We start from the raw sequence: 26352 nt of genomic DNA on the forward strand, positions 1-26352 counted from the left end.
CGGTCCTGGACGGCCCCTTCAAGCCCGGTGTGGACGACACCACCGAGATATGCGGCGTGCGCATCCTGGGACCCCTCGAACTCGACCTCATCAACATCTATCGCCCGCCCATCCGCCCAGATGAGTCGGATGAGAGACAAGACCTGTTCGACCCGACCCACCTGCCCAGCGGCGACAGCACCATCGTCGCCGGAGACTTCAATGCCCACCACCCGCTGTGGGACGCGGACTGCGACGAAGCGGACGAAGTCGGCGAGAGGATAGCGACCTGGCTAGACTCTATCGGCTGGACGACCCTCAACGACGGCCGACCGACGTTTACCAGCTACCGCTCCGGGGGCCAGACAGCACCGGATGCGGCGTTCTGCAGCCCGTCCCTAGCGCGGCGGACCAAGTGGAGCATTGGCCCCGACCTGGGCAGCGACCATCTCCCGATGCTCCTGGAGATCCGGACCGGCGGTGCGCCTCCGAAGATGATCCGAAAGACCCGCTGGTCGTTCAAGAAGGCGGACTGGCTGGCGTTCCAGGAGGAGTGCGAGGCTGCCTTTGCGGAGGCGGGCCCGGAGCACGAGTCCGTTCAGGAACTGGCCACCAGATTCCACCAAGCGCTGGAAGAAGCAAGCGTGCGTCACATCCCTCGGGGAGCACGCAACCGGCCACGACCATGGGCCCTGGATCCAGAGCTGAAGGAGGCGGTCGACGCCAGACGCGCGGCGCGGCGGGACCTGAGAAGCGGGGACCGTTCGGCCAAGGAACGCTGGGTGGAGGCAAAACGCAGAGCAGCATCTGTGGAACGACGTGTCTCCCAGAGACAGTTCAGAGAATATGTCTCCACCACCCTCAACAAACATCAGAGCCTCGGCCGCGTCCACAAGACGTTGAAGATGTGGGAGGGTGCTTCCGACGACCAGCACAGAGCCGCTGAGTCGATGGAAGATGGCGACCGGACGCTCGTGTCGGACCGGGACAAGGCGAACGCATTCAACCGCACCTATGCGACCGTATCGAAGCAGGTGCGGGACCGGAAGGTGGACCGCGACACCAAAACCAGACTGAAGGCGTCCAACGTCAAGACGTGCCATGAGTGCTGGGGGCGGAAGTCCGGCTACTGCTCACCGTTCTCCGAGGAGGAACTGACGCGACAGATCTCGCAGGCGCAACTCAAGAAGTCGCCAGGCCCAGACGACCTGTGTAATGAGCACATCAAGCACCTGGGCCCGAGAGCGCGCGAAGTCCTCCTTCACCTCATCAATAGCTCGTGGCAGTCCGGCGTGGTCCCGCGGGAATGGCGGCGCGCTGTTATAGTGCCCATTCCCAAGGTGGGAAAGGACCCAAGGAAGATCGCGAGCTACCGGCCCATCGCGCTGACGTCCCACGTAGCCAAGCTGGCCGAGCGGGTGATCGCGACCCGTCTGTCACACCTCGCCGCCGAACGCAACATGATCCCACCTGAACAAGTCGGATTCCGCGAGAAGCGGGGCGTCGAGGATGTCGTCGCCCGGTTAACTCAGCAGGTCCAAGATGGATGGCAACTCAAGCCGTGCCCGCCATCAAGACGTCAAGTCCCGGACGGAGAAGCAGCCCAGAAGTATGTCCTTGTGGCATACGACTTCTCCCGCGCATACGACCGGGTCGACCACCGTCTTCTGAGGGCGCGTCTTGCAGAGTTGGGAATCCCGGCCTGCTACAACACCTGGGTGTGGGCATTTCTTCGAGACCGGAGGGCCTGTGTCGAAGTCAACGGCACGAAGAGTGGCGAGCGCGTGTACAGGGCGGGCCTGCCGCAAGGCAGTGTCCTCTCTCCGACCCTGTTTCTGTTATGGTCGGCGCCGCTCGTAGCAACGCTCAAGACCCTGCCCGGCACAACCCCATTCATGTTCGCCGATGACACCTCGACGCTCTGCGCCGGCAACTCCATCGCCGTGGCCCGGGACCGGGCGCAGCTGGCGGCCAACACGCTCGTGAAGTGGGCCCGCCGGAGTAAGATGGAGGTCGCGGGTCAGAAGACGCAGCTGCTCGTCCTCTCCCAGAACCCCCGAGACGCCGTCGACTGTCACATCCACGTGGCGGGTCAACTGGTGGAAGGGGGACCTGAGCTGAAACTTCTGGGAGTGACGCTAGACAGGACACTGAGCTTCGGCCCGCACTGCAGAAGTCTCCGTCGGCGCGTCCGGCCCCGAGCGGCCCAACTCCGACGTCTCACCGGCCGCAGCTGGGGGCTGCAAGAAGGGGCCGCAGCTGGGGGCCGCAGCTGGGGGCGCGCCGTCGCAAACGGCTACGTGCGCGGCGCGATAGAGCACGCGGCTGCTGCCTGGCTGCCGGCAGTGTCCAAGTCCAACATCGAGATCCTGGAGCGGGAGATGCGCGCCGTGGCGAGGATCGTCACGGGCTGCATACACTCCGCACCACACCACGGTGTGACGGCCGAGGCTGGCATGCTGCCTGTCGCGGCACGACGTACTGCGCTAGCGGCGCGTATGTTCGCGAAGGCTGCCGCGCTCCCGCCAGAGGACCCCCTCCGAGCGGTCGCCATGGCTGACCCCCCTCAGCGCCTCAAGCTGGTCACGGGGTGGCGCCAAGTAGGCCGGGAGGCCCTGCGGGAGCTACGGGTCGAGCTGCCGGTTGAGGCCCTGCTACCAGAGCGACCGCCACCGTGGACGCCCACCGGCAAGATCACCTTCAACCTGAGCATTGGCGCGCTGCCCGCCGGTGCGGCGAGGTCCACGAAGAGAGACGCAGCGCTCCATCACCTGGCGTCCATGACGCAGTGCGCGACGTGGGCGTGGACCGACGGCTCGTCGAGCGGCGGGATCCTCCGCGGGGGGGCTGGCGCCCTCATCGTCGGAGCTGATGACAGCCGCACCGAGCTCCGTGTCCCAGCGGGCACACTCTGCTCCAGCTTTCGAGCGGAGATGGTCGCCCTGCAGGTGACGCTGGACCACATCCTGGAACACCAGCGGGACGCACCAGAACCAGTCATCATATGTACCGACTCGCTGTCGGCGTTAGCGGCGCTGAGAGAGGGTCCGTCGGCACAGCGCTCGGCCAGAGGCGCTGCCATATGGAAGCAGCTACTGGAGCTCACCGCCGGAGACCGAACGGTCACCCTCCAGTGGGTTCCATCCCACTGCGGGATCCCAGAGAACGAGTCCGCCGACGCCCTGGCAAACGAGGCTGCGACGCTGGCACAAGAAGACGTCATGCTCGATGTAGACACCATCTACCGAGCGGCAGTCCGCACCGCCAGAGACCGCGCCGCAAGGGACAGGCCGACATACCCGGACCCCGACCGCAAAGCCGCAACGGGGTGGTACAGAGAGCTTATGGGTGCAAGATGGCCACCACCTCTCACCAACATGGACACTGTAGGGTGTGTCGACAGAGGGGTTTTTCTCACAGATTCGCGTTAGACAAAGATATAAATTGGCGGGAGCATGCCAAAACACTAGCCCTGCAGTTGGTTTTGCGTAAAAATGCGATTTGACGAGGCTCGGGCAGGTCGAAGTTACAGCGAAAAAGTCGCAGTCGACGGTGCTGCCACCTACATGGCCAATAACGGGCACTATCATATCGTTATAATTGGGGTAGTTTCAAATGAGAAATGACTTCTATTTTTGTTCAAACTGCTTAAGAAGAAATAAAACAATTCGGAAACATACATTTTTCCCAAATATCGCGTTCCATTTTTTCCTGTTGAGTTGTTAGGAAAGTGGTAAATTTCAAGGTTGACGGCTAAAAAACGAAACAGGAGGAACAGAGCAGGAATCACCAAGACGTGCGCCGCGCCGATGCTGTAGCCTGTAGATAAGGGGTGAGCAACAGAACCAGCATACCTAACGATTTTGATTAGTGATAGATATTTTTCTCTAAATGAAAGACTATTAGTAACTCATGCAAGCCTTCTAATATAGGTATCGACAGGGTTGCGGTAAAAGGTACAATCGATGGCACATTACAATTATTCTGAGTTGGGAAACAACACTCTTCAGATACCTACCATCAACAACCTCACTATCTCCTATATGGGAGCTATTTCATCTGATTCCAGCGCCCTGAAAACAAACAGGTTATCATCAAAAATCTCTGTATTAGCGCCTACCGACATATGCTGACTGACGCTATCAATACCCAACATTTGTAAAAGGTGATTCGCCACACAGCCCGCCGGCGTCGGAGGGGTTGAATCAGTGAGCCAGATTGCCAGCGACTCACCGCTGAACTACCGGGCGTAACAAAACGGACGATGCGACATGACTCAGAGATCATCACAGACGCGACGGTAAGCCGCCAACAGCTCCTCTGATGTACCTATGCTTTAAAAATGTTGGCCAAAATTTAAGATCTATGTTATCTAGTGCTAATATTTGGGTTTTCGGTTTTTCTAATCCCCTCTATTTCACGGATTGCTTGAAAAAAGCTAGAGGGTTTCTTTTTACCGATGTCAAGTGGTTTTAGTTCAAAAGATTGGTGGTACTGCTACTGGCAACAGTATTGGCGCAATATAACCGTTCTTTAGTCACCATGTCAATAATATTGACACAATCAATGACCACCGACTCTCACTGAATGTGTCTTCCTGTGTTCCGCAGGAAGCTGAGCTGTGACTGACTGGCCATGGCGTGTCATCAGTTCGGCCAGTAGCGGCGGAATACCTTCAATTAAGGGGGGCACTGCCGACTTTTGGTCCCATTCATTCCATGCAACGCCCATAGGGCTAATGTTAAAATGCCAAAATCAAAGGGGGCACGGTGCCGCGGTGCCCTCCCCTTTCCGCCGCCTATGAGTTCGGCTTGACAAGGGAACCGCGAGGTGGCAGATAGCGATATTACGTATCTGAACGAGGGTTCCGCACGAGCTCAGATGGGGCGGGGTGGGGCACGACACCTGGCGGGCTGCTGGGATCGTGCTCACGATCGAGCCCCTGCTGCCCGCCCGCGCGCCGCCGTGGGAGGTGGCCGCCTGCCCACACGTCACATTCTCCCTGGACATCGGAGCGTTGCGGCGGGACGCCCCACCTGACGAACTGCACCAGGCGGCGCAGGGACACCTAGCGTCCCTCCCCCAGCAAGCCATCTGGGTTTGGACGGATGGGTCGGCGGATGCGGGAGTCCGCAGCGGAGGAGCAGGAGCCTTTGTGGTGTTAAAAGTGGTGGTTTAAGAGTGGAGAATCAGGCGCATAAAAAATGAATTAAGGACCAAAGAGTTAAAATACGTTTTAGCGGCTGTATTTGGCAAAGGTGGCACATAATCACACAGGCAATGGTCGTGGGTAGGCAGGGCACTACACAGGTAATGGTCGGTGGGTAGGCGCACACAAAAGGTGGGTAGGTGCCGACCGCCCAGCGGAAGGTGAGGGCAGCTCTGGATGCCACCCCCACCCCCGACTGGCGGGGAAGGCCGAGGGGAGCAGGGACCGAGAGACAGATACGGACAGCCGTGGCCGATCCGGAATACCGGCCACCGTCCGCTCCGCCTCCCGCTCGCCTACTGCCCCCGTCCAGGCACCGCCGCGCCGAGGTCACTGTCGATCACGTGACCGGCGCCAGGTCAGCGCGCATGCGCCATAGCAGTCACGCCGGCCCGTGGCGGGCGGCCAGGTCGGGCAACGCCGTCGACCCGCTCGATAAATACAACGCGGTAACATAATACGACGCGACGCAAGGTAACAAAATATAATCGCGACGATAACATAAATACAAACTCAACATACTCCCCACTCGGAAACAAATCGCATTTGTTTTCGAAACGCCGATGTCCACAACCACACAAATCACTGTCAGTCTTAACCCCACTAGGTCACTGCGTCGCTTGGTAGGAGGCGCGCCGCAGGTCGTCGGTACAATGAGCGCCGGTTGCGTCTGATCTGATGTGCCGGCACCGCAAAGTTTCGTTGCCGCCCATATTGTCGGGACGTGGTAAACCGTCGACTGGAAGATGACCGGCGCGCTCGCAGTCTGAAGCCCCAGTGGAAGGCGAGGGCGGCTCAAAATGCCGACCCTACTCCCGACTGGCGAGGAAGCTCATGTGGGAGTCTCAAGCCACTGAGTCGCCCAGTCGGAGATGAACCGCAGGCTGTCGGCGCTGAACACCGGGCGGCGTCTGGCGAGCCGGTACTGCGGGTCCTCACCGACGCCTCACCGCCATCCGGCGGAACCAGGACTGGGTTTCCTCCATCTCTTGGTTGAAAATGTTGAAGAGGTCAACGTTCTGATGGCAGAGTTAAATTCATCGTGAGTATGATGTACGGGCAGAGCACAAACACATCCACACACGCACACAACCAAACACACAGATCACACAGTAGTAAGCGTGGAGCTATAACAAAGGCAGATAAGGCCAAGAAGAAGTTTGTGCTCATGATGCATATGCTGGTGGTGATGCCGTGGTGAATGGCGAGTGCTGTGAAAAATGTCGGTAAAGATGAATCGTGCTACTAGTCTCCGTATGACTAGTTTGATGAGACATCAGATTAGTCAGGCTCAATGTTGTGGCGGTGCAGTCTGCTGACGGATCGTTGTGGTCCCGTTTCCATCATCTGACGGCAGCTCTTCCAGGTGTCAGTCTGGTATGCCGTTTCCCTGCTTGGGAACTGAGTGTCACAGCCACCAGTTGTCACGGCCGGTTTTTGTCCGGTTGCAGGTAGGTGTTGTGCAAGACTCTGTCCGGTGATGTCTTCCACAGATCCTTCAAGTACGTCACGTAGCTTCCTCTTTTTCCTACTTTCATGGTGAGGAGGGAAGAGGGCGGCATCATCATTCAGGTTGGTGGAGTATCCAATGGCCGGTGCGCCAATGGAGCGGTCTCCTCCACCATGTTCAGAGGTGGGTTGGAGGGCGGTATCCTCCACATTCGATGTCGGTTTCGGTGGTTTGGTTGCTGTTTCTTCGATGACAGCATCGCTCCGCGTCTCGGATTTGGGTGGCTGGCTGGTTTCAAGCTTCCGTTTCGGCATCATCATCTGGTGAGTGGACCGGTTGGCAGAGCTGGCTACTGATTGGCAGTACAACTCCTGCACAAGATTCGTCTTGCACCGCTGTGCGGTGTCGTTACAGGAGGGTTCGGTCACTGGGAGGCCGTCTCGGTTCACAGCTTCTTGGTCTGAGACCTCCATCAGGTTGAGGCTACACATGTCATCACTTCTGCGACTGTGGAATGTGTGGTGGGTCGGCACATCATCAGGTCGGTATCCTGATGTGGTGGTAGGTGATGGTCGTTGCGTGGTGGCACTCCCCACGTAGTCAGGTCGGTATCCTGACGACGCGGTAAATGGTGGTGGCAGATTCGGTGCCTCAGGTGCAGGCCTTGTCGGTTGGTGCTGGGTCGGATGGTGAAGCGATGTGTGGTGAGGCTCTCCACAGGACGAACATGGATGGCTCATACAGGACCGAACCCTGTGAGGGCCCAGGCACTGGTAGCAAACACCAGTTTTGCCCACTGTCCTCCATCGGTCGTCGACTGTCATGGCTCTGTATGCCAGGCATTGGTTCAGTCCATGCTGTCCTCGGCCACACGCTCCACAGGTCCATGATTTGGCCTGTTTCGCCAGTGTCTGCCGCTGGATGGACAGGGCAGAAGCTGTGGAAGGAGATGAGGATGGTGTCGCTGGACTTGGGGGTGGGCTGGTGGCTCGAACGGTTTCTCGGAGTGCCAGCTCCCTTTCCAGAAACAGCAGCAGGTGCTCGTAGCTGGGCTGTTCCTGTCGAGCCCACTCGAGTCGCCAGCTCTCAGGAAGTTTCTCCTTCATGACTGGGAGAAGAAGGCTCGAGGAGCTCTCAGGGTTTACCCCGAGGGTGGCCAGAGCACGCGTGTGGGCAGACAGGTGGTCTACGAGGTTCCGCATGGCGCTCAGGTCGTTCCCGTTGTGGACGGCAGGTGCATCAAAGAGACGTCTCATCAGAGTCTCCCTCTCGATGTCCTCTCTCTGGAACCTCCTCTTGAGGATGTCGATGGCGGCAAGATATCCGTCTCCAGTCACAGGGATGCCGTCGATGGCCTTCTGGGCTGAGCCGCTGAGGTGCGACTTCAGGACCACAAACTTCTCGATGTTGCTGTACCGGCTGTTGCTGTGGATGGATACGCCGAACAGCTCCCAGAATGAGCGCCACTTCATAAGGTCTCCGCTGAATGTGGGTATCTTCACGACGAGCGAGGATCGAAGGTCAGTATTTGAGGTCGGGTCGACTTCACGTGTGCTGTCTCGAATGGCTCCAGCCGCTCCTCCTTCGAGTCGAGCCAGGAGTCGAGACGCCATGAAGACCTCCTCCTCTATCATGTCGGTATGTTGAGTCTCGTCTGGGTTGCCGTCTTTGTCGAGAAGGGTCTGGACTGCTTTAAGGTCGTCTCGCAATGCATTTAGTTGATGGACTTTGTAGGCAAGGTAGTCAATGTCGATGTCTTTGTGGTCCTTGGCTCGGTATGCCTTTGTGTCATTGACTAGTTTGGTGGCTTTGGTCCTCAGTTTGGTCCTTAATTTCACCTGATCCTCCATTATTCAAAATTAAGGTGCCTCTGGGTAAGTGAAAATTTCAGCCAAAAAGGCGCATCCGGCCCGGGGAGGACTATGTTAAAAGTGGTGGTTTAAGAGTGGAGAATCAGGCGCATAAAAAATGAATTAAGGACCAAAGAGTTAAAATACGTTTTAGCGGCTGTATTTGGCAAAGGTGGCACATAATCACACAGGCAATGGTCGTGGGTAGGCAGGGCACTACACAGGTAATGGTCGGTGGGTAGGCGCACACAAAAGGTGGGTAGGTGCCGACCGCCCAGCGGAAGGTGAGGGCAGCTCTGGATGCCACCCCCACCCCCGACTGGCGGGGAAGGCCGAGGGGAGCAGGGACCGAGAGACAGATACGGACAGCCGTGGCCGATCCGGAATACCGGCCACCGTCCGCTCCGCCTCCCGCTCGCCTACTGCCCCCGTCCAGGCACCGCCGCGCCGAGGTCACTGTCGATCACGTGACCGGCGCCAGGTCAGCGCGCATGCGCCATAGCAGTCACGCCGGCCCGTGGCGGGCGGCCAGGTCGGGCAACGCCGTCGACCCGCTCGATAAATACAACGCGGTAACATAATACGACGCGACGCAAGGTAACAAAATATAATCGCGACGATAACATAAATACAAACTCAACATGTGGAGTGGCCGGACGGTGCAACCGACGAGCTACGCGTCCCTGCCGGTCAACTCTGCTCGAGCTTCAGGGCGGAGATGGTCACACTCCGCGCGGCCCTCAACCACCTGCGCGACCACCCGCACCAGCCGAGCGCGCCGATCACCATCTGCTCGGATTCGCAGTCGGCCCTCGCGACGCTGAGAGAGGGCCCGGCGTCCCAGAAGACCCTGCTAGGAGCCGCCATCTGGACCGAACTAGCGGCCCTGGCCGGTCCGTCCCGCCGGATCCACCTACAGTGGGTGCCGTCCCATTGCGGCGTCGACGAAAACGAGCGCGCCGACCAGATCGCCAAGGAGGCGACCGCGCTCCCCCAGGCGGCGGTCCCGGTGGACGTCGCTACCGCCCACCGCGCGGCCGCCAGACTGGCCCGCGACCGCACCATCGCCGCCTGGCCGGAGGGCTGGTACCGGACCCTGATGGAGAACCGGCTGCCGCCGCCGGCCGCGACGGGGGACAGATCGTCGGCCGTCGACGTCCACCAGCTCCGCGCGGGCCACTGGTCAGGATCCCGCCAATACCTTCACCGGATTGGACGGAACCCTTCCGATGATTGCCGCCAGTGCCCTGACACCGACTGTGCGGCGGGCCGGTGCACCGTGTGCCGGGAGGAGGCCACACGCCCCGGCACTTCTTCTTCTGGTGCCCGGCCCTCATGGGCTGGCGTCTCCGGATGTACGGAACGATTTTCCTGAACCCGGAAGACGTCCGCGACGACGGAGAGGTGGCGGCCCTGGCGGCCGCCGTGAGGGACCTCCAGAGCCGCACGGCTACACCGCGGTGACGCGGCTGGAGGGAACACACAACAACAACAACAACAACAGCTCAGATGGCCTTCGGTTACATTTTTCGTTGCGTCTGTGATGATCTCTGAGTCATGTCGCATCGTCCGTTTTGTTATGCCCGGTAGTTCAGCGGTGAGTCGCTGGCAATCTGGCTCACTTATTCAACCCCTCAGACGCCGGCGGGCTGTGTGGCGAATCACCTTTTACAAATGTCGGGTATTGATAGCGTCATTCAGCGTATGTCGGTAGGCGCTAATATAGAGATTTTTGGTAATAACCTGTTTGTTTTCAGGGCGCTGGAATCAGATGATATAGCTCCCATATAGGAGATAGTGAGGTTGTTGATGGTAGGTATCTGAAGAGTGTTGTTACCCAACTCAGAATAATTGTAATGTGCCATCGATTGTACCTTTTACCGCAACCCTGTCGATACCTATATTAGAAGGCTTGCCTGAGTTACTAATAGTCTTCCATTTAGAGAAAAATATCTATCAGTAATCAAAATCGTTAGGTATGCTGGTTCTGTTGCTCACCCCTTATCTACAGGCTACAGCATCGGCGCGGCACACGTCTTGGTGATTCCTGCTCTGTTCCTCCTGTTTCGTTTTTTAGCCGTCAACCTTGAAATTTACCACTTTCCTAACAACTCAACAGGAAAAAATAGAACGCGATATTTGGGAAAAATGTGTGTTTCCGAAAAGTTTTATTTCTTCTTAAGCAGTTTGAACAAAAATAGAAGTCATTTCTCATTTGAAACTACCCCAATTATCACGATATGATAGTGCCCGTTATTGGCAATGTAGGTGGCAGCACCGTAGACTGCGACTTTTTCGCTGTAACTTCGACCTGCCCGAGCCTCGTCAAATCGCATTTTTACGCAAAACCAACTGCAGGGCTAGTGTTTTGGCATGCTCGCGCCAATTTATATCTTTGTCTAACGCGAATCTGCGACTATCGACACACCCTAATGGACAGGACGACAGCAGTAGACGTCCACCAGATCCGCACTGGGCGCTGGAGCGGCTCGGCGCAGTTTCTCCATTCCATCGGACGAAACCCATCTGCGGACTGGCCACAGTGCAGGAACCTCGACTGCCCTGCAGCTCGTTGCCCGCTGTGCGGCGAGCAAGCCGACACACCTCGACACATCCTGCTGACCTGCCCGGGACTGATGGGGGTTCGCCTCAGAATCCCGGCGGTCGGCAACATACTGCCGACGGTGGAGGAGGTCAGGCGCGGCGACACGGTGGCGGCCCTGGTGGCCGCCTTCAGGGCCCTCCAGAGCTGAAGCTACACCGCGGCTCTGCCGCGGATGGAGGGAAAACCAACAACAACAACAAGCCCCGTGTGCCGCACGGCTTCCCAACGGGCGAACGGCTGGCTGATCAGGTCACCTGATCAGGCTGACTGGGTCAGGGGCGTAGACAGGATTTCCTCCAGGAGGGGGCCAAACTTACAGGGGCCCAAGGTAAACCCCCTCAAAATCCAAAAAGTCATCGGATTTCATCCACTATTTCTTGGACGGGGCCCAAATAAATTTAAAAAAAAATTAAAAAATTAAAAAATGTTAGAACTGAGAGAACCGAAGGGCCCCTGCGAACACAATGGAAAGGGGCCCGAGGGGCCCAGTGGCAAAACTTCAGGCCCGAAGGGCCCTTTTATAACCAATGAAGAGGGCCCAGAGGGGCCCTAGCGGCAAGGTCTCAGGCTTGAAGGGCTCCTGCGAACTCAATGGAGGGCCCTGAGGGGCTCAGTGGCAGGGTCTTAGGCCCAAATGGCCCTTCTACAACCAATGGAAAGGGCCCAGAGGGGCCCCAGTGGCAAGGTCTTAACTTCGCTTGACGGGGCCACTGATAACTTGACGAGGGCACTCTAAGCAACAGAAAAAAACCCTCTAAATACACGACAGGGCCCCCTGAGCGCATGGAGGGGCCACTGATCGCTTCACGGGGCCCTCTAAGCCACAGAAAGGCTCTCTGAGTACACGACAGGGCCCTCTAAGTGCATGAAGAGGCCCCTAAGCGCGCGTGACGGGTCCTCTGATCTACAGGAAAACTCTCTGAGCATATTAAGGACCCCAAGGGGCCCCTGAACGCCTGACAGGGCCATGCGCGTAGCCAGGATTTCCCTCAGGGGGGCCAATCAGACCGAAAGGGGCCCATGTGAGCGAAGGGGCCAACATTTTCTTAATTTCATGACGTAGTTATTCGCTTAACTACCTTAAAATTACGAAGGGCCCCTGCGAACCCAATGGAGAGGGCCCCGAGGGGCCCAGTGGCAAAGCCTCAGGCCCAAAGGGCCCTTTTATAACCAATGAAGAGAGCCCAGAGGGCCCTAGCGGCAAGGTCTCAGGCCCGAAAGGCCCCCGCGAACCCAGTGGAGTGCCCCGAGGGGCCCTTACGGTACTTTTATTGTGCCCCTTAGGTACCGTACTTACTACATATGACACCGCGATGGGGGCCCTTTTGGGCTCTAGGGGGGGGGGCATGGCCCCTATGCCCCCCTTGGCTACGCCCCTGGACTGGGTCACCAGACTATAACGGCACCGAAAAATTAGAGCTACCTGAACTCATCGCACTGGGAACTCAGATCGAGCTGGGAACTGAGATCGAGCAGAGTACAGTGTGTCTAAAAAGAATGTACCGTCGCCACTACGTGGCGCTGGTGTCGCGAGCCGGTAGTTGGCTGAATCCGCACCAGACCACACATTCCCAGGCGCTAGGTGACAGCTGCGCAGCGGCCGGTAGTAGCGTAAGCCCGAACCTTCGTGACACGACCCGGGGGGGGGGAGGGAGGGGAGCGGGCGGGGCAGCGCGTGTAGGGAGGGGTGCTCCAGCAAGCTGGCAGTTGTCGCGGCCAAAGATCAAGGGGTCACACACCAAGCGAACGGACGCTGATGTGGGTTCGTGGGGATCATGAACTTGTGTGTGGTAGGTGCGTCTTGCGATGCACGGGTGATACGCCAGGTCTAAGCCAAAGGATTCAGGGGAGAGCTGAAGAAAACACCTGGTCAACTACGGCGAATAATAGTGCTGAAAAATGGAAAGTATGGGTCAATGCAAGCCTTCATGACTATAAACAACTTTCTGAGGACGCAAAGGCCAGCATTGAATAACGATATCCGGATCGAAATTAGCAATGATTTATAATTAAATGCTGAACTAATAGCGCTGCAAAACCCTCCTAGTAAATTGTCAAGTCGGATTATACCCACTTGAATTAAACTATCCTAAATAAGATTGTTAATTAACTTTCTAACACTGACGTTCTTTATCATACGATAAGTATGGGGTTAACCAAGATTCAGCATCTTCCGCGTTCAAACAATCACCTTTAAGGCTAGAACATTAATGGCCAGGTAAAAACATGGTCGGGATTTGATTAACCGGATTATAAGTCGATTTTTTTAGTCGGGATTTGATAAGTCGGATTTTTTTACGCCAACCGCATTTTTAAGTCAAGTCAGGTCACTGATCTATGACGTCATAAATGAGCAGTCCTAAAATGAACTGTGTGAAACTGTCCTAAACTGTCCTCAACATTTTAGGACTGTGTGCACACTCCTAAAATGTTCCAACTTCGCAACACCCTCAGTGCAGAGCTTTCATAGGGAGATGAAACTTACAGGATCTTATAGTATGATTGAGAGTCTCACAACTTGTATAAATGTATATCTCGGATTTTCTGAAGGGTCGCCTGAGATCAGGTCAGTCTCTCACCATTAAAAGTCAGGGGAATATGGAAATTGCTAGTTTGGTCCGGAAATGATATACAACTAGCTCAAATTCTCAAGCACACGGAATCGTGATTTCATGCGCTCCTTGCAAGGTCTGATGCTTTGATTTTGCTTTGTTGATCTTGCGTGACGTCATTTATCACGTAACCAAGGGTATCAGTTTTTCGTCAATAACTCCCGATCAACTAAAGCTACCGAGTCGATAAAGCCACTAATGGACATGAAAAGACCTGCCGAATCGATTGATATGCAATATGACCTCCTTTGACCAGCTTCGTGACCTGACGGGCTGTGACCTGACCTTGACCCGAGGTTAACACTTTAACTCTCGCCCGTATTGGTGTTTTTCCAGCCGCAAACGTATAAGGGGGGGGGGTCCGTTGGACCCTCCCTTGCCGTTTCGCCCCTGATCGAGCTAGAGCTTCGCGGAAAAAACGAGCGTGTTGGCCGTGATGAGAGGAAGTCGATGATACCCAATTTTAAGGTCCTAGGTCATCGGTTGACTTTCCAGGTCAGGTCAATGACGCAAAAGTCGGGAAAATCGGGCCTGTTAGAAAGTCGTAAAGCGTGGCTGCTATGGGGTTTTCGGGGTGCTGATCACGAATATCATGTTAGTTTTGATCACAGATGATGTCTTCATGCATTAAGGCCAGGTCGGGTCAGGTCAGGTCAGGTCAACCAGTAAGGGTATTCGTAGTAGGTGGCAACCGCCTCTGACAGCTTCGCAACATGTTACGAGGGCACCAAAACTACTTCATTAATGTTCATATGGCTGCTAAATTCGAATTCAGCTCCTAAAACTGGCCTAGAAACATGTAAAACTCGAAAAAGTGAACCGAGGTCATCAAAGGTCAATGACCTGATCTGACTTTCCGGTGACCTTGACACCCACCCTGATGCATGGAAGCAACATCATATCCCATGTTTGAACGCTTAAAACCACGAAAAGACTGCAAACGCGCCGCTAATGCGAGCCGACATACGCCGAATCGCGATTCCGGCCAAACATGGTCTCGAAAAGTAGGTCGCAGGTCAAAGGTCATTAAGGTCAGGGTCATGACAATTTCAGGGTGGGTGTAAAATTGATTAACCCGCGCACCGACGGGGGTCTGCGCCAACTTAGTACCGACGGGGGGGGGGGGGCGGATGACCGCCCCCCCCCCCTGAGATCTCGAAAACGAAGCAAGATAGCGACAAGCGGTAAACGGCATCGGATACGCACGGACAAGGTCTACAATTTTTACAAAGGTCATTTTCAGGTCAGGTCAAAGATGACGTCACAGGGGTCGAAAAAGTCAAAATGGCGGCGCTAGATATGGAGAGGGTTTTTCTCGAATAACTTTCGAAGTAGTCAAGATAGGAACAAACTAAGGGCATCATCGTGATCCTCTCGTCAATCCGCATCGAATGATATATATGTTGACCTCGAAAGGTCAAGGTCAAAGGTTGACCTCAGGTCACGTGACCTCGAGGTCATCATGTATATCATTCGATGCGTCTTGACGAGCTGAACACGAGACTATCCGCGCGGCTGTATCTTGTTCCTGTAAGGAGTTATTGGCAAAAAAACCTTTGGTGACCTTTGATGACGTCACATGACCTTACAGCTGCCCAACAGCAAAACAGACCTCAAGGTAGTGAAGGTTGATTGTATGTGAAGTCATGTATGGTATATGGGGCCATTCCGACCCGTTTTAGTGGTAAAAACAGGGAGTTGATTTTTCCCCCATTGACTTATAATGGGGAGGTCGCGAAATTGACCTGACCTTAGGTCACCGACATCAAAATTCCGAGATATACAAATTGTAGCTACTAATGACCTAATAACATCCTGCGACTTTCAAAGGCCTTCGACATCTACTGTAGCTCTGGCACGGTGACAAAGTTGCAAAAAAGTGACTTGAGGTTGGGTCATTCAAAATGACCTGGTGACCTGACCTTAAAAGTTAGGAGGTTCAAACTTGCACACCATGTGTAAAATTGATGAGAGAATAGTCGTACCAAATTTCGCGGCGCTACGCGCCGCGGTTTTCCCGCTATCCGCGAAAAACCTCAGGGGGGCGGATATCCGCCCCCCCCGTCGGTGCGCGGGTTAAAGCGAGGGTAACGAAAGTTTCGTCGCGATCGGCCGCTTTTTACGCGAGTTATTCGCGAAAAACCGAGGGAGGGGGGTCCGTTCGACCCCCCCTCTATACGGGCGAGGGTTAAGTTGATCTCACCCGAAGAAAAAGTATACCATTCGACACGCCTGAGCTAGACAAACACGATGCTGCTAAAATTGCGGATCTGCGATCATTTTTAGCAAAGTTATTTACCGAAAACCGAACCTGTCCCTTGGGCCACTTGACCTGACCTCCGAAGTCATCGGCTGACCCTGGTCCTTAAAGCGGAGACCAATCGCTGCATTTCGTAACGACGCACACGATCGTTTCTTTCGTGAGGCTCTAGCTCAATTAGGGGCGAATCGGCGAAGGGGGTTGTTTCCTCACTTCCAACCCCCAACGTCCCCTCGGTATTCAGAAAACCTGAAGGTCCGGTGAGGGTTAAAACGTTTCTCCTGAACGAGGAAGAAATGTAAAAGTCAAAGCTCTATAGACGTCTTGTAAAAGTGGCCATAATAATAAATTCGTTAGAAATAAGATGCTTTTTAAACGACTTCCTCATATAAAATCGGGTGCTGGGACCAATCTTATAAACGCTTTAGAATGGACAGGGCGTCACTGGCTAAAGTTTGGGTGCAGAAAACGGCTATTACCTAAATGCAAAATGGTTTTCATGCATTTCAGTCAATTGTATATTGTCGGTCCCAGTGGCCGAGCTAAAAGAAAAAATCGGTAGTGTTTTGCATCTTTTACGCCCTAAGAAACTACACCATCTATCAAAGTGGGCGGGCTTATTTGAATGGGAGGGCGCATTATGCACGAATCGAGTGCTTTCGTTTATTTTGGACTGTATTTTACCACATCCACTGCTGGTATCACTATTAATATTATCCAATGCCGTGAATACGACAGCATTCCATTTATAAGATTTGGCCAATGGAGTCGCGCCCCGCGAGCTCGGTTTTCCGCTGGGCCGCTACAGGCCAGGAAGTCGGGCTTCGCCTGAGGGCAGGACAAAGGTCAGCGAGGGAGCGCGGGGTCAGCCAGGTATCGCCAAGTGCCGAGCGGATGCCGCTCCCTCCCCTCTCTTCCCCTCTTCTCCCCTCCCCACCTCGGTATAGATGGGGAGGGACCGAACTGCCAATGACATGCGAGCGGTCAAGGCCGCTCGCGCGGCAGCGACCCTGGCGGCCGGGTGCCGCAACTGGGATTCAGCCAAGTTACCGATTCGCCTCCTGTGGGAGAGCCAAACCAGGGGACATACTTTTTAGATATACTGTACACCGCACTGGGAACTCAAATCAAGCAGAGTACACCGCATTGGGAACTGAAATCGAGCAGAGTACACCGCACTGGGAACTGAAAGCCAGCAGAGTACACCGCACTGGGAACTGAAAGCCAGCAGAGTAATCTGTCTTAAAAGTACCGCGCAAAGTAACGGTGGATCCATCAAGCCTGACCGAGGAAGGACTGCTAAATTTGAGTCACCGAAGCAATGGACATCCTCGTCCATTCCCCCAGGTTAATTGGTTCGGTGACTTTCCAATTATAGCAGGCCCTTCCTCGGTCAGGCTTGATGGATCCACCGTTACTTTGCGCGGTATTTTTAAAGGGACCCTCCCACCTTCAAAAAAGTTAATGAATTGGCATACAAGTAATGTCCCTTGGTTCAGAAAGATCAAAAACGAACATCTAACAAATTTCACCGAAAAACATTCACTGGTTTTCAAGATATTAGGCTTTTACTTTTGTTTACTTTTTGTGAACTCCGCTGTTCCTAGCGACTTTATTTGGAAGCAATAGTTTGGCAGCCTTGAAGTGCGGCAGACGTTGCGCGCAAAGCAGTGTATACGATGGTTTTAGTGTTAACGATGTGTTAACGATGTTAACGATGGTTTTAGTCTAAGATTTAAAAATCGTTAGATCTCCGCTGACGTCACAAATTATAAGCAGCATTCCAATGCATTAGCTCCTTAGAATAAAAAAAACTGCAAGTTTGAAATTCCATATCTCCCAACTAAAGCATTGTTCGATGTTGTGAGTGCCCAAACCGGTATTTGCAGGCCATGGCCCCCAATTTGGCTATCTCAACTCAAAAATAATGTTAACCCTCGCATGTGTGCGGCGTTTGCCAGCTTCTAATGTGTAGGGGGGGGGGGGTCGGTTGGACCCCCCCCCTGCCGTTTGGCCCCTGATCGAGCTAGAGCTTCGCGGAAAAAACGAGCGTGTTGCCCGTGACGAGAGGAAGCCGATGATACCCAATTTTAACCCGCGCCCCACTGGGGGGGGGGGCTATTCATAGCCCCCCTCCCGTTTTTCTGCAATAACTTCCAAACCGCTTGACGTATCGACGCCAAACTTTCAGTACCTTCGACTGCATCAATTTGACACCTTGTGTCAAAATTTGAACTTCGTAGCTACCATAGGTCGGCCGGAAATGACGTCAGAGTGACGTCATGTTCGGCCGATTTCGACGCAAAACATTGAACCACGGCAATCGCTCCCAAGGGCTCAGTTTTTAAGCTAGATCCAATTTCTTTGCATAAGAGGACTCAGAATAGACTGCGTTATCAAACTGCAATCTCGGATTTTCTAAGTTTTGAAAATTTCGAAAATTTTATATAATAAAATTCTAAATTTACATTTTTACATTTTTTCCAAAAAAAATTGTATTTTCGAAAAAAAAAACGGAATGTATGTGATAGAACGAATTATTATGACTAACTCTAGCAAGTTTAAGCTAAATATCTTAAAAAATGGCCAAGTTATACGCATTATTGCAAAAAAATCACAATAATTAATTTTTCAAATCAATTTTTCAGTACGTATTTGACATCGTACGCCAATATAAATAGCACCATCGTGTTCCTGAGCTCAAACTGCATCCAATAGACACCTTTTTTGTTGAAAAATTTTAACTTCAGAATTTGACCTTTTTTGACCTGAAAGTGACCTAACGTAAGCTAAATTTGACTCAAAATGACCTCGAATGACACAGACGACATCAACTTCAAGATTTTTGGCCTAAATGGACCATAAAACATGTGTAACGTGACCGACGCATGATATAATATTTTCGTGACCTGTGATGACCTGACCTTGACCTGAAAATCAAAGTACAAGTTTGGTACCCTCAGGGTATCTAGAGCATCTGTTCACGAGTGTGTGAACCAAAAATGAGCCTGATCTGACTCGTAAGACGGCGGCCAGAGCCCAAAACGTGAACAAGCCAAAATGCTAATAATTTTTACTTTGACCTGACCTGTGACGTCATCGGTGACCTCGAGGTCAATGAAATTAGGTTTCGTTCGACAGTTTTTCCGGGGCTATCATCAGACGCCGCTTGAATTTTGACGATCGGCCCAGTAGTTTCGGAGTTAGGAGGGATGCTATGAATAGCCCCCCCCCCCCCCCCCAGTAGGGCGTGTTATACGCAGACCCCAGTGGGGCGCGGGTTAAGGTCCTAGGTCATTGGTTGACCTTCCAGGTCAGGTCATTGACCCAAAGTCGGGAAAATCGGGACCTGTTAGGAAGTCGTAAAGTGTGGCTGCTAAGGGGTTTTTCGGGGTGTTGATCACGAATATCGTGTTAGTTTTGAGCATAGATGATGTCTTCATGCATTTAGACCAGGTCGGGTCAGGTCAGGTCAGGTCAGGTCGACCAGTAGGAGTCGTGACGGGATTTCGTAGTACGTGTCAACCGCCTCTGACAGCTTCGTAACATGTTACGAAGGCACCAAAACTACTTCGTAAATGTTCAAATGGTTGCTAAATTCGAAATCAGCTCCAAAAACTAGCCTAGAATCACGTACAGCTCGAAAAAGTGAACCGAGGTCACCAAAGGTCAATGACCTGACCTGACCTTCAGGTGAACTTGACATCCACCCAAATGCATGGGAGCAACATCAAATCTCATGTTTGAGCGCTTGAAACCACGAGAAGCTTGCAAACGCGCAGCTAATGCGAGCCGACATACGCCGAATCGCGATTCCGGCCAAACATGGCCTCGAGAAATAGGTCACAGGTCAAAGGTCACTTGAGTCAGGGTCATGAAATTTTCAGAGGAGGTGTAAAATTGATCAACTCGAGGGTACTGAAAGTTTCGTCGCGATCGGCCGCTTTTTGCGCGAGTTATTCGCGAAAAACCATGGGGGGTCCATCCGACCCCCCCCCCCCCTAAACATGCGAGGGTTAAGGTGGGATGGTCATTTTAAGACAGACTGTACAGTGTACATACACCTCACTGGGAACTGAGATCGAGCAGAGTACATCACAGGAAGAGCTCGCTATACATAGCCAGAGCTCGTGACCATTATGTGAAAATGCCGCACATGTACCGAAAAAGAAGACCAAAAACATACACGTGACGCACCCCGTCACGACAACGTTATCCACATCACGAACAGTTTCTCGACAATCACACACTCGCAGAAATACAGACATACGCGTACAACGGTCAGCGACGGGCGACGGGAGCCGGGTCCCACACTAGAGCCGGGAGCCGGGCCCCACATTAGAGCCGGGTCCTTCATTAGAGAAGGGAGCCGGGACCAACATCAGAGCCGGGTCCTACATTAGAGAAGGGAGCCGGGACCAACATCAGAGCCGGGTCCTTCATTAGAGAAGGGAGCCGGGACCAACATCAGAGCCGGGTCCTACATTAGAGAAGGGAGCCGGGACCAACATCAGAGCCGGGTCCTACATTAGAGAAGGGAGCCGGGACCAACATCAGAGCCGGGTCCTACATTAGAGAAGGGAGCCGGGACCAACATCAGAGCCGGGTCCTACATTAGAGAAGGGAGCCGGGACCAACATCAGAGCCGAGTCCTACATTAGAGAAGGGAGCCGGGACCAACACAGAGCCGGGTCCTACATTAGAGAAGGGAGCCGGGACCAACACAGAGCCGGGTCCTACATTAGAGAAGGGAGCCGGGACCAACATCAGAGCCGGGTCCTACATTAGAGAAGGCAGCCGGGACCAACATCAGAGCCGGGTCCTACATTAGAGAAGGGAGCCGGGACCAACATCAGAGCCGGGTCATACATTAGAGAAGGGAGCCGGGTCCCGCACTATGTAGAGTGAGGAGCCGTTTCCTAAACTAGAGCCGGGTACAGTCGGGGCACTGACCGGTGGAGAAGGCGTGGATGTCCATTGCCTTGTCGGGGTTGTGCGGGTCGAACTCAGCCGCGCAATAGCCGCCGAACGACAGGATCGTGTCCTCGATGACGACGGCGGCGTGGTTGACGCGCACCGGGCCGCCCTCCACCATGGCCGTCCAGTGCGACATGGCGAGCACGCCTCGCGCCGACCGACACTGCAGCAGTGAAATCAGTGTCGTCATACAGTCATCTCGGTCACTTTTGGTTACACGAATTACCCAAATAATTCAATTAAATGTTTCTCCATGAATATCCTTCCTTTGTTTACCAACAGGTGTGAAGGTAACAGATTAAACATCCATCTTCGTTTAACCCACGAGTTGTTGGGGGGGGGGGCGTTAAACGCCCCCACTTTTTTCGCCGGGCCATCAAATTTCGGGTACCTGTAGGCAATTGATTGAAGGTTATTGTGACAAAGTTTCAAAAAAAATCGGTCGGAAAATTTTTGAGATATCGAGGTTTTAGTGACGTCATGATTTCTGAGTTTTCGACCAAAAACGGCATATGTTCAAAAAATCATATAAAATCACAGAATAGACATACAGACATGCCGTAAACGCCATTAGACTGCCAATACCATGAACAATCAAATGGCTATCTTCGATTATTGATTATCGTTCAGCATTTTCCAAAATCTTGAACTGAATCTCGGCAATTTCTCGTAACTACTTCACGACCATGATACATGCATTTCTTAAATTTAACTTTTTGAGCCAAACACGTACACATATGGTAAAATGAATGTCACCATCGTGTTCTACGCCCCAAATTACCCATAAAACATGTGTCACAGGCTGCGAATATCAGTTTTGATTTTCGGGGATATGTGCTTACCCGGTTGACCTGACCTTGACACTGACCTATGCTTGACTGACCCCTACATGGAGCTGACACTCTTGTAGGCCTTAGGTATATGATGGATTGTGCACCGTTTTGACAGAGCTGATGACGAGAGGCGCCCATTGCGAAGTCCTGAAGTCCATGCTACTGAAAGCCCGATTTCAGGTGTTTGACCCGACCTTGACCCGACCTGTGACCTCAAAATTCAACTTTAAAGTACTCATCTGAAGCGTCTCGTCGCGTTCTTTCGTTTGCCGCCTCGTGCGTTTCGCTGCGCCTATTGGTTCTCGAGTTATCGGCTGGGGGCTTTTAACGCCCCCCCCCCCCCAGCAAACGGTGGGTGGCGAAATACCCCAGCAACTGCCGGGTTAAACCTTGTCACCATCAAATACACAAACCGCATATAAGGCAACTTTTCTGTTTCTCATACCAGAACTTAGTGGTTGCCGGTGGCCGCTTTGCCCAGGGTATGGGGTAAAGCGGTCAAAATGTTTAAAGTTTAAGGCTTTGCCAATGTCTCCTGCCAATAATATTGCCAATAGAAGGTTCAGAATTTTGCCAATATCTCCAATAGGTATATGGACGCCTTTGGAAATGAAACGTAGTTGAAATAAAAGGCAAATTACTAGGGATCACATTCGTATAGAAAGAATCTCTGCAAGTTTAAAAATCATGCGTAGGCATCGTAAACAGCGTTAGGGTGGCCGTTTTGCCCCTCTCTCCCCTACCAAATACTTAATGTTGAGCTATTTAACATATACATCATGATAGTGGCAAAATGTATTGTTGTTTGTTTATTGGAGCTTTAGGGCGCGACGACTACTGAGGAACTTTTAACAGGCTTTTTTAGGAAGGAGTTTTTGTTGCATGTGAGCCATGCACACGCATCCTGAGCTAGCATGCATGCATTTGCCACTCTGGTTAGGTACGTCTTCTTACAAGAGAAGGTACTGAGCAGAATTGTAACAAACAAATGGATAGTACGCACTGCTGGGTGGTTCGTCTTACCCTCCCCCCATGTTTTTTTGTGTTGGCAACCACCGCATATATTTCTTGCATTCAAAATCCCGTCTCTGGCTCTCTGCACTCTGCACTCGGCTTCATTGTTGCTAAAAAAGCGGATCATTGGGTATTTGTCAAGATAAGGTCCGATATACAATTGTGGCACTCAGTGGCGGCGGAAGCAGGGGGGCAAGGGGGGCAGCTGCACCCTAAAGCTATGGAAAGGGGCGCCTCGAAAATCTGTAGAGGAGGCAGGAAGTTAAGAGGTGCGGCAGCCATAAAGCTGAGCAGTGCGACACCGCAACTGATAAAGGCACTTGTGACACGGAGAGGGTGGCAATGACGTGGGAAAAGTATCTTTTGATATGCTGAAGAGTGGAGGGCATCCTTATCTGAAACAAAGGCAGATGCTGCCGACCCTGTCGAATATAATCTTGCCAGGCGATAAAGGCTAGGAGGGCGCAGCTACTCGAGAAGCGCGCCATGCGGAAGAGGGGCGCCTGCATGCGAAAGAGGGGCGCCTGTGTGTGGGACGAAAAAGAAACATTTATGGAGACGTCTTTGAAGGCGATAGCCTCCGAACGCCAAAACGAACATATGAGGGCTTATAGCGTTGCAGGCTCCATGCGACAAAAAGGGGCGCCTGATGGCCGATATGCGAGAGGAAATTAGTTTGTGTAACATTTATCGGGGGCGGTTTGCCGTTTACAACATATGAATGTTAAGGGAGGTCCGAGATTGGGGCCTGTAAAATTGCACTGTCCGTATGGGCGGTTACACCCCTAGTGCTAGGGCGTATTTTGCGTTTTTTTTTTTTTTTACTTGGGAGATGATTATGACCAGGAATAGCACTCTACAAACTTCTATGGGCGCCTGTATAGGGGCGAAACTGATTTTCCAGTGCAGGGACGGCCATCGGCATGGTAAGGGGCGCCCAGCGGGAAGGGGCGCTTCAATATCGTTTGCACCCCTATCCTAGAATACCTTCCGCCGCCACTGGTGGCACTGTTGATACAAATATGAAACAGCGGAAACTTTAGGTTGTAGGCTAGGTTAGGTTGTAGGTTTGTAGGTCTTAGGTTGTAGGTTGGTACCAGGTTTGTAGGTTGTACAGGTTTGTAGGTTTGTAGGTAGGTTGTAGGTTGTTAGGTTATAGGTTTGTAGGTTGCAGGTTGGTAGGTTGTAGGTAAGTAGGTCAGTTGGGGAAACTACGAGGAGCCAAACAAAAATTGGATTAGCCAATCAGCGGCTGGAGTAGGCAGGGCGATGACCATATACGGTCATAAAATCAGACAACTTCCTCTTTTCAATGAATCCTAGCATTCAACTGAAAAAATAAGGCATAAGAATGTTTTTTAACCACACAAGGCCTACACTCACTCCGTGCACAATTAATTGGCGGCTCTAAATTGCAGAGTTACAACACATGGTCAAACCGTGATTGGCAAATATGGCGGATTAAAACAGACGTGCCAAAAAATGTAAGCAGTACTTTGGTTTAAAATGTTATTATTTTTATTGTTTTGTTTATGGTTTTTTCTAAATGTGGTAAGTTATTGTTTTAAAATTAAATACCTTTGTTTATTGTAATTAAATTAAATCTTTTAACAATTTTCTTTCATAAAACCAATCCATTTATTGAATGGCCAGCTGATTGTGATGCCCAGAACCTGCAGAAAAGCTGTGTTCCTATCGCCATTTTCTAGGCGATTCACCGAATTCAATCAACTCACGCTAATTCCTAGTGAAAAATGGAAGCCTTTTCTCTCCAATAAGTGGACGCGATACTGCAAGTACTGGCTTGTTAAACCGTTTTTCACCCTTAGAAGCGGGGGCTGCATTTATGCCCATATATGGTCATCAAAAGTCCATTTATTGACCAATCAATTTTTTGACATTCGCCTCGTAGTTTCCCCGACCCCAACTGAGGTAAGGTTAGGTCAGGTTTGGTTTATTTCCTTTTATTTGCAAGATATGTATCATTTTTGGATCTATGATGTCAAATAATGTATTATTGGGAAAAATTATCTTTGAAATATTCTAAGGACTTCATCTTGACATTTTTTTGTCATTTTTGGCACCTGTGTGCCAGAAATCAACCCATCCTCCAGAAACAGCATGTGCTAAAATACCAAAGACGGTGACACTCATGCCTCTCACCTCACCTCAAAACTTACCTCTCTCAAGATGTGAAACAAGACAAAAGAAAACTTCTTGTTGCAAAATCTCAAAATGTGTAGCACCAAAAATGAGGTCAGAGCCAAAAGCTCATGTAATTTTCGATCGCGACTCGCGAAAGTGGGGGATGGGCACTGAACTCTATAATGGGGATGGGGGACATTCGCTTTATTTGCGCAGTTTTTGAAAGAGCTGCGTTATATCTGCCTAAATCACAAGAATTTTCAACGCATTATACCCCGCGTTCGATGTCTCTCGGACGGCGAAGATTCTACGCCGTCCGGCCAATCACGTTCCATAACTGCAGCTGAGCCCCCGCTGACCTTGGACGGGATTGGCCGGACGACGTAGAATCTTCGTCGGCCGAGAGACATCGAACGCGGGGATAGAGTTCAGTGTTTCAACGTGTGAGGATAAATGTTTGGACAACACTATACAACCGCCACTCTTGCAGCCATCCTACAACTCAGGAACTACTGGACTGATCAGAACGAACGAAACACAATTCGAATCAAGGGCTACGATTTTATCAGCCGTTTCAAAGATCGTGACCCCAGGTGACCTCGGCGACCTCAAGAGGTCAACTTGGCATTGACGCCTATTGCAGCCATTCTATAACTCAGGAACTACTGAGCTGATTGCGACAAAAACACCACCAGTCGATTCAGCGCATGCGATTTTAGCAGCTGTTTCGAATATGGTGACCTCAGGTGACCTCGGTAACCTCAAAAGGTCAACTTTACGGTTTCGCCTATTGCAGCTATTCTATAACTCAGGAACTGCTGGGCCGATCGCGACAAAAAAACATCACCAGTCGAATTAGCGTATGCGATTTCATCAGCCATTATGAATACGGTGACCTCAGGTAACCTCGGTGACCTCAAAGGGTCAACTTTACGTTTTCGCCTATTGCAGCCATTCTATACCTAACTCAGGAACTACTAGGCCGATCGCGACTAAAACACGACCAGTCGATTCAGCGTAAGCGATTTCACCAGCCGTTTCGAATATGGTGACCTCAGGTGACCTCGGTGACCTTGAGAGGTCACACGACCGTTGTGGCCTATGGCAGCCATTCTATAACTCAGGAACTACTGGGCCGATCACGACAAAAACACCACCAGTCGAATCAACGTATGTGATTTCACCAGCTGTTTTGAATATGGTGACCTCAGGTGACCTCAGAGGTCAAATGACCGTTGTGGCCTATGGCACCCATTCTATAACTCAGGACCCAGTAAACATGACGACGTCGGCCCGACGTCGGGCCGAGGCTCGGCCCGACATCGGCCCAACGTCGGTTCCACCTCGGCCCGACATCGGCTGGACGTCGGATATGCCCGCATGTTCCGACGTCCAGCCGAAGTCCAGCCGACGTCGAG

At 52.5% G+C, this 26352-nt stretch overlaps 1 protein-coding gene across 2 annotated transcripts in view; it reads right to left on the reverse strand.

The window, feature by feature from the left end:
• The window catches only part of LOC122378476 (kelch domain-containing protein 3-like), an 80348-nt gene that overhangs the window by 39435 nt on the left and 14561 nt on the right, over positions 1-26352 (reverse strand). Inside the window, exons 1-2 of one of the 2 annotated variants that reach the window (XM_043359580.1) lie at positions 24970-25237; positions 20919-21105 (exon numbers count right to left, since the gene is read on the reverse strand). In XM_043359580.1, the coding sequence (XP_043215515.1) occupies positions 20919-21078 (160 nt within the window). In that variant the 5' untranslated portion in view covers positions 21079-21105; positions 24970-25237. Of the gene's footprint in view, positions 1-20918; positions 21106-24969; positions 25238-26352 lie in introns of those variants that run through there. The other variant, XM_043359579.1, reaches the window with a different exon arrangement.

The sequence above is a fragment of the Amphibalanus amphitrite genome, unplaced genomic scaffold, assembly GCF_019059575.1.
Source record: "Amphibalanus amphitrite isolate SeventyFive unplaced genomic scaffold, NRLGWU_Aamphi_draft 000060F_arrow, whole genome shotgun sequence".
In the NCBI taxonomy this organism is placed as follows: Eukaryota; Metazoa; Arthropoda; class Thecostraca; order Balanomorpha; family Balanidae; genus Amphibalanus; species Amphibalanus amphitrite.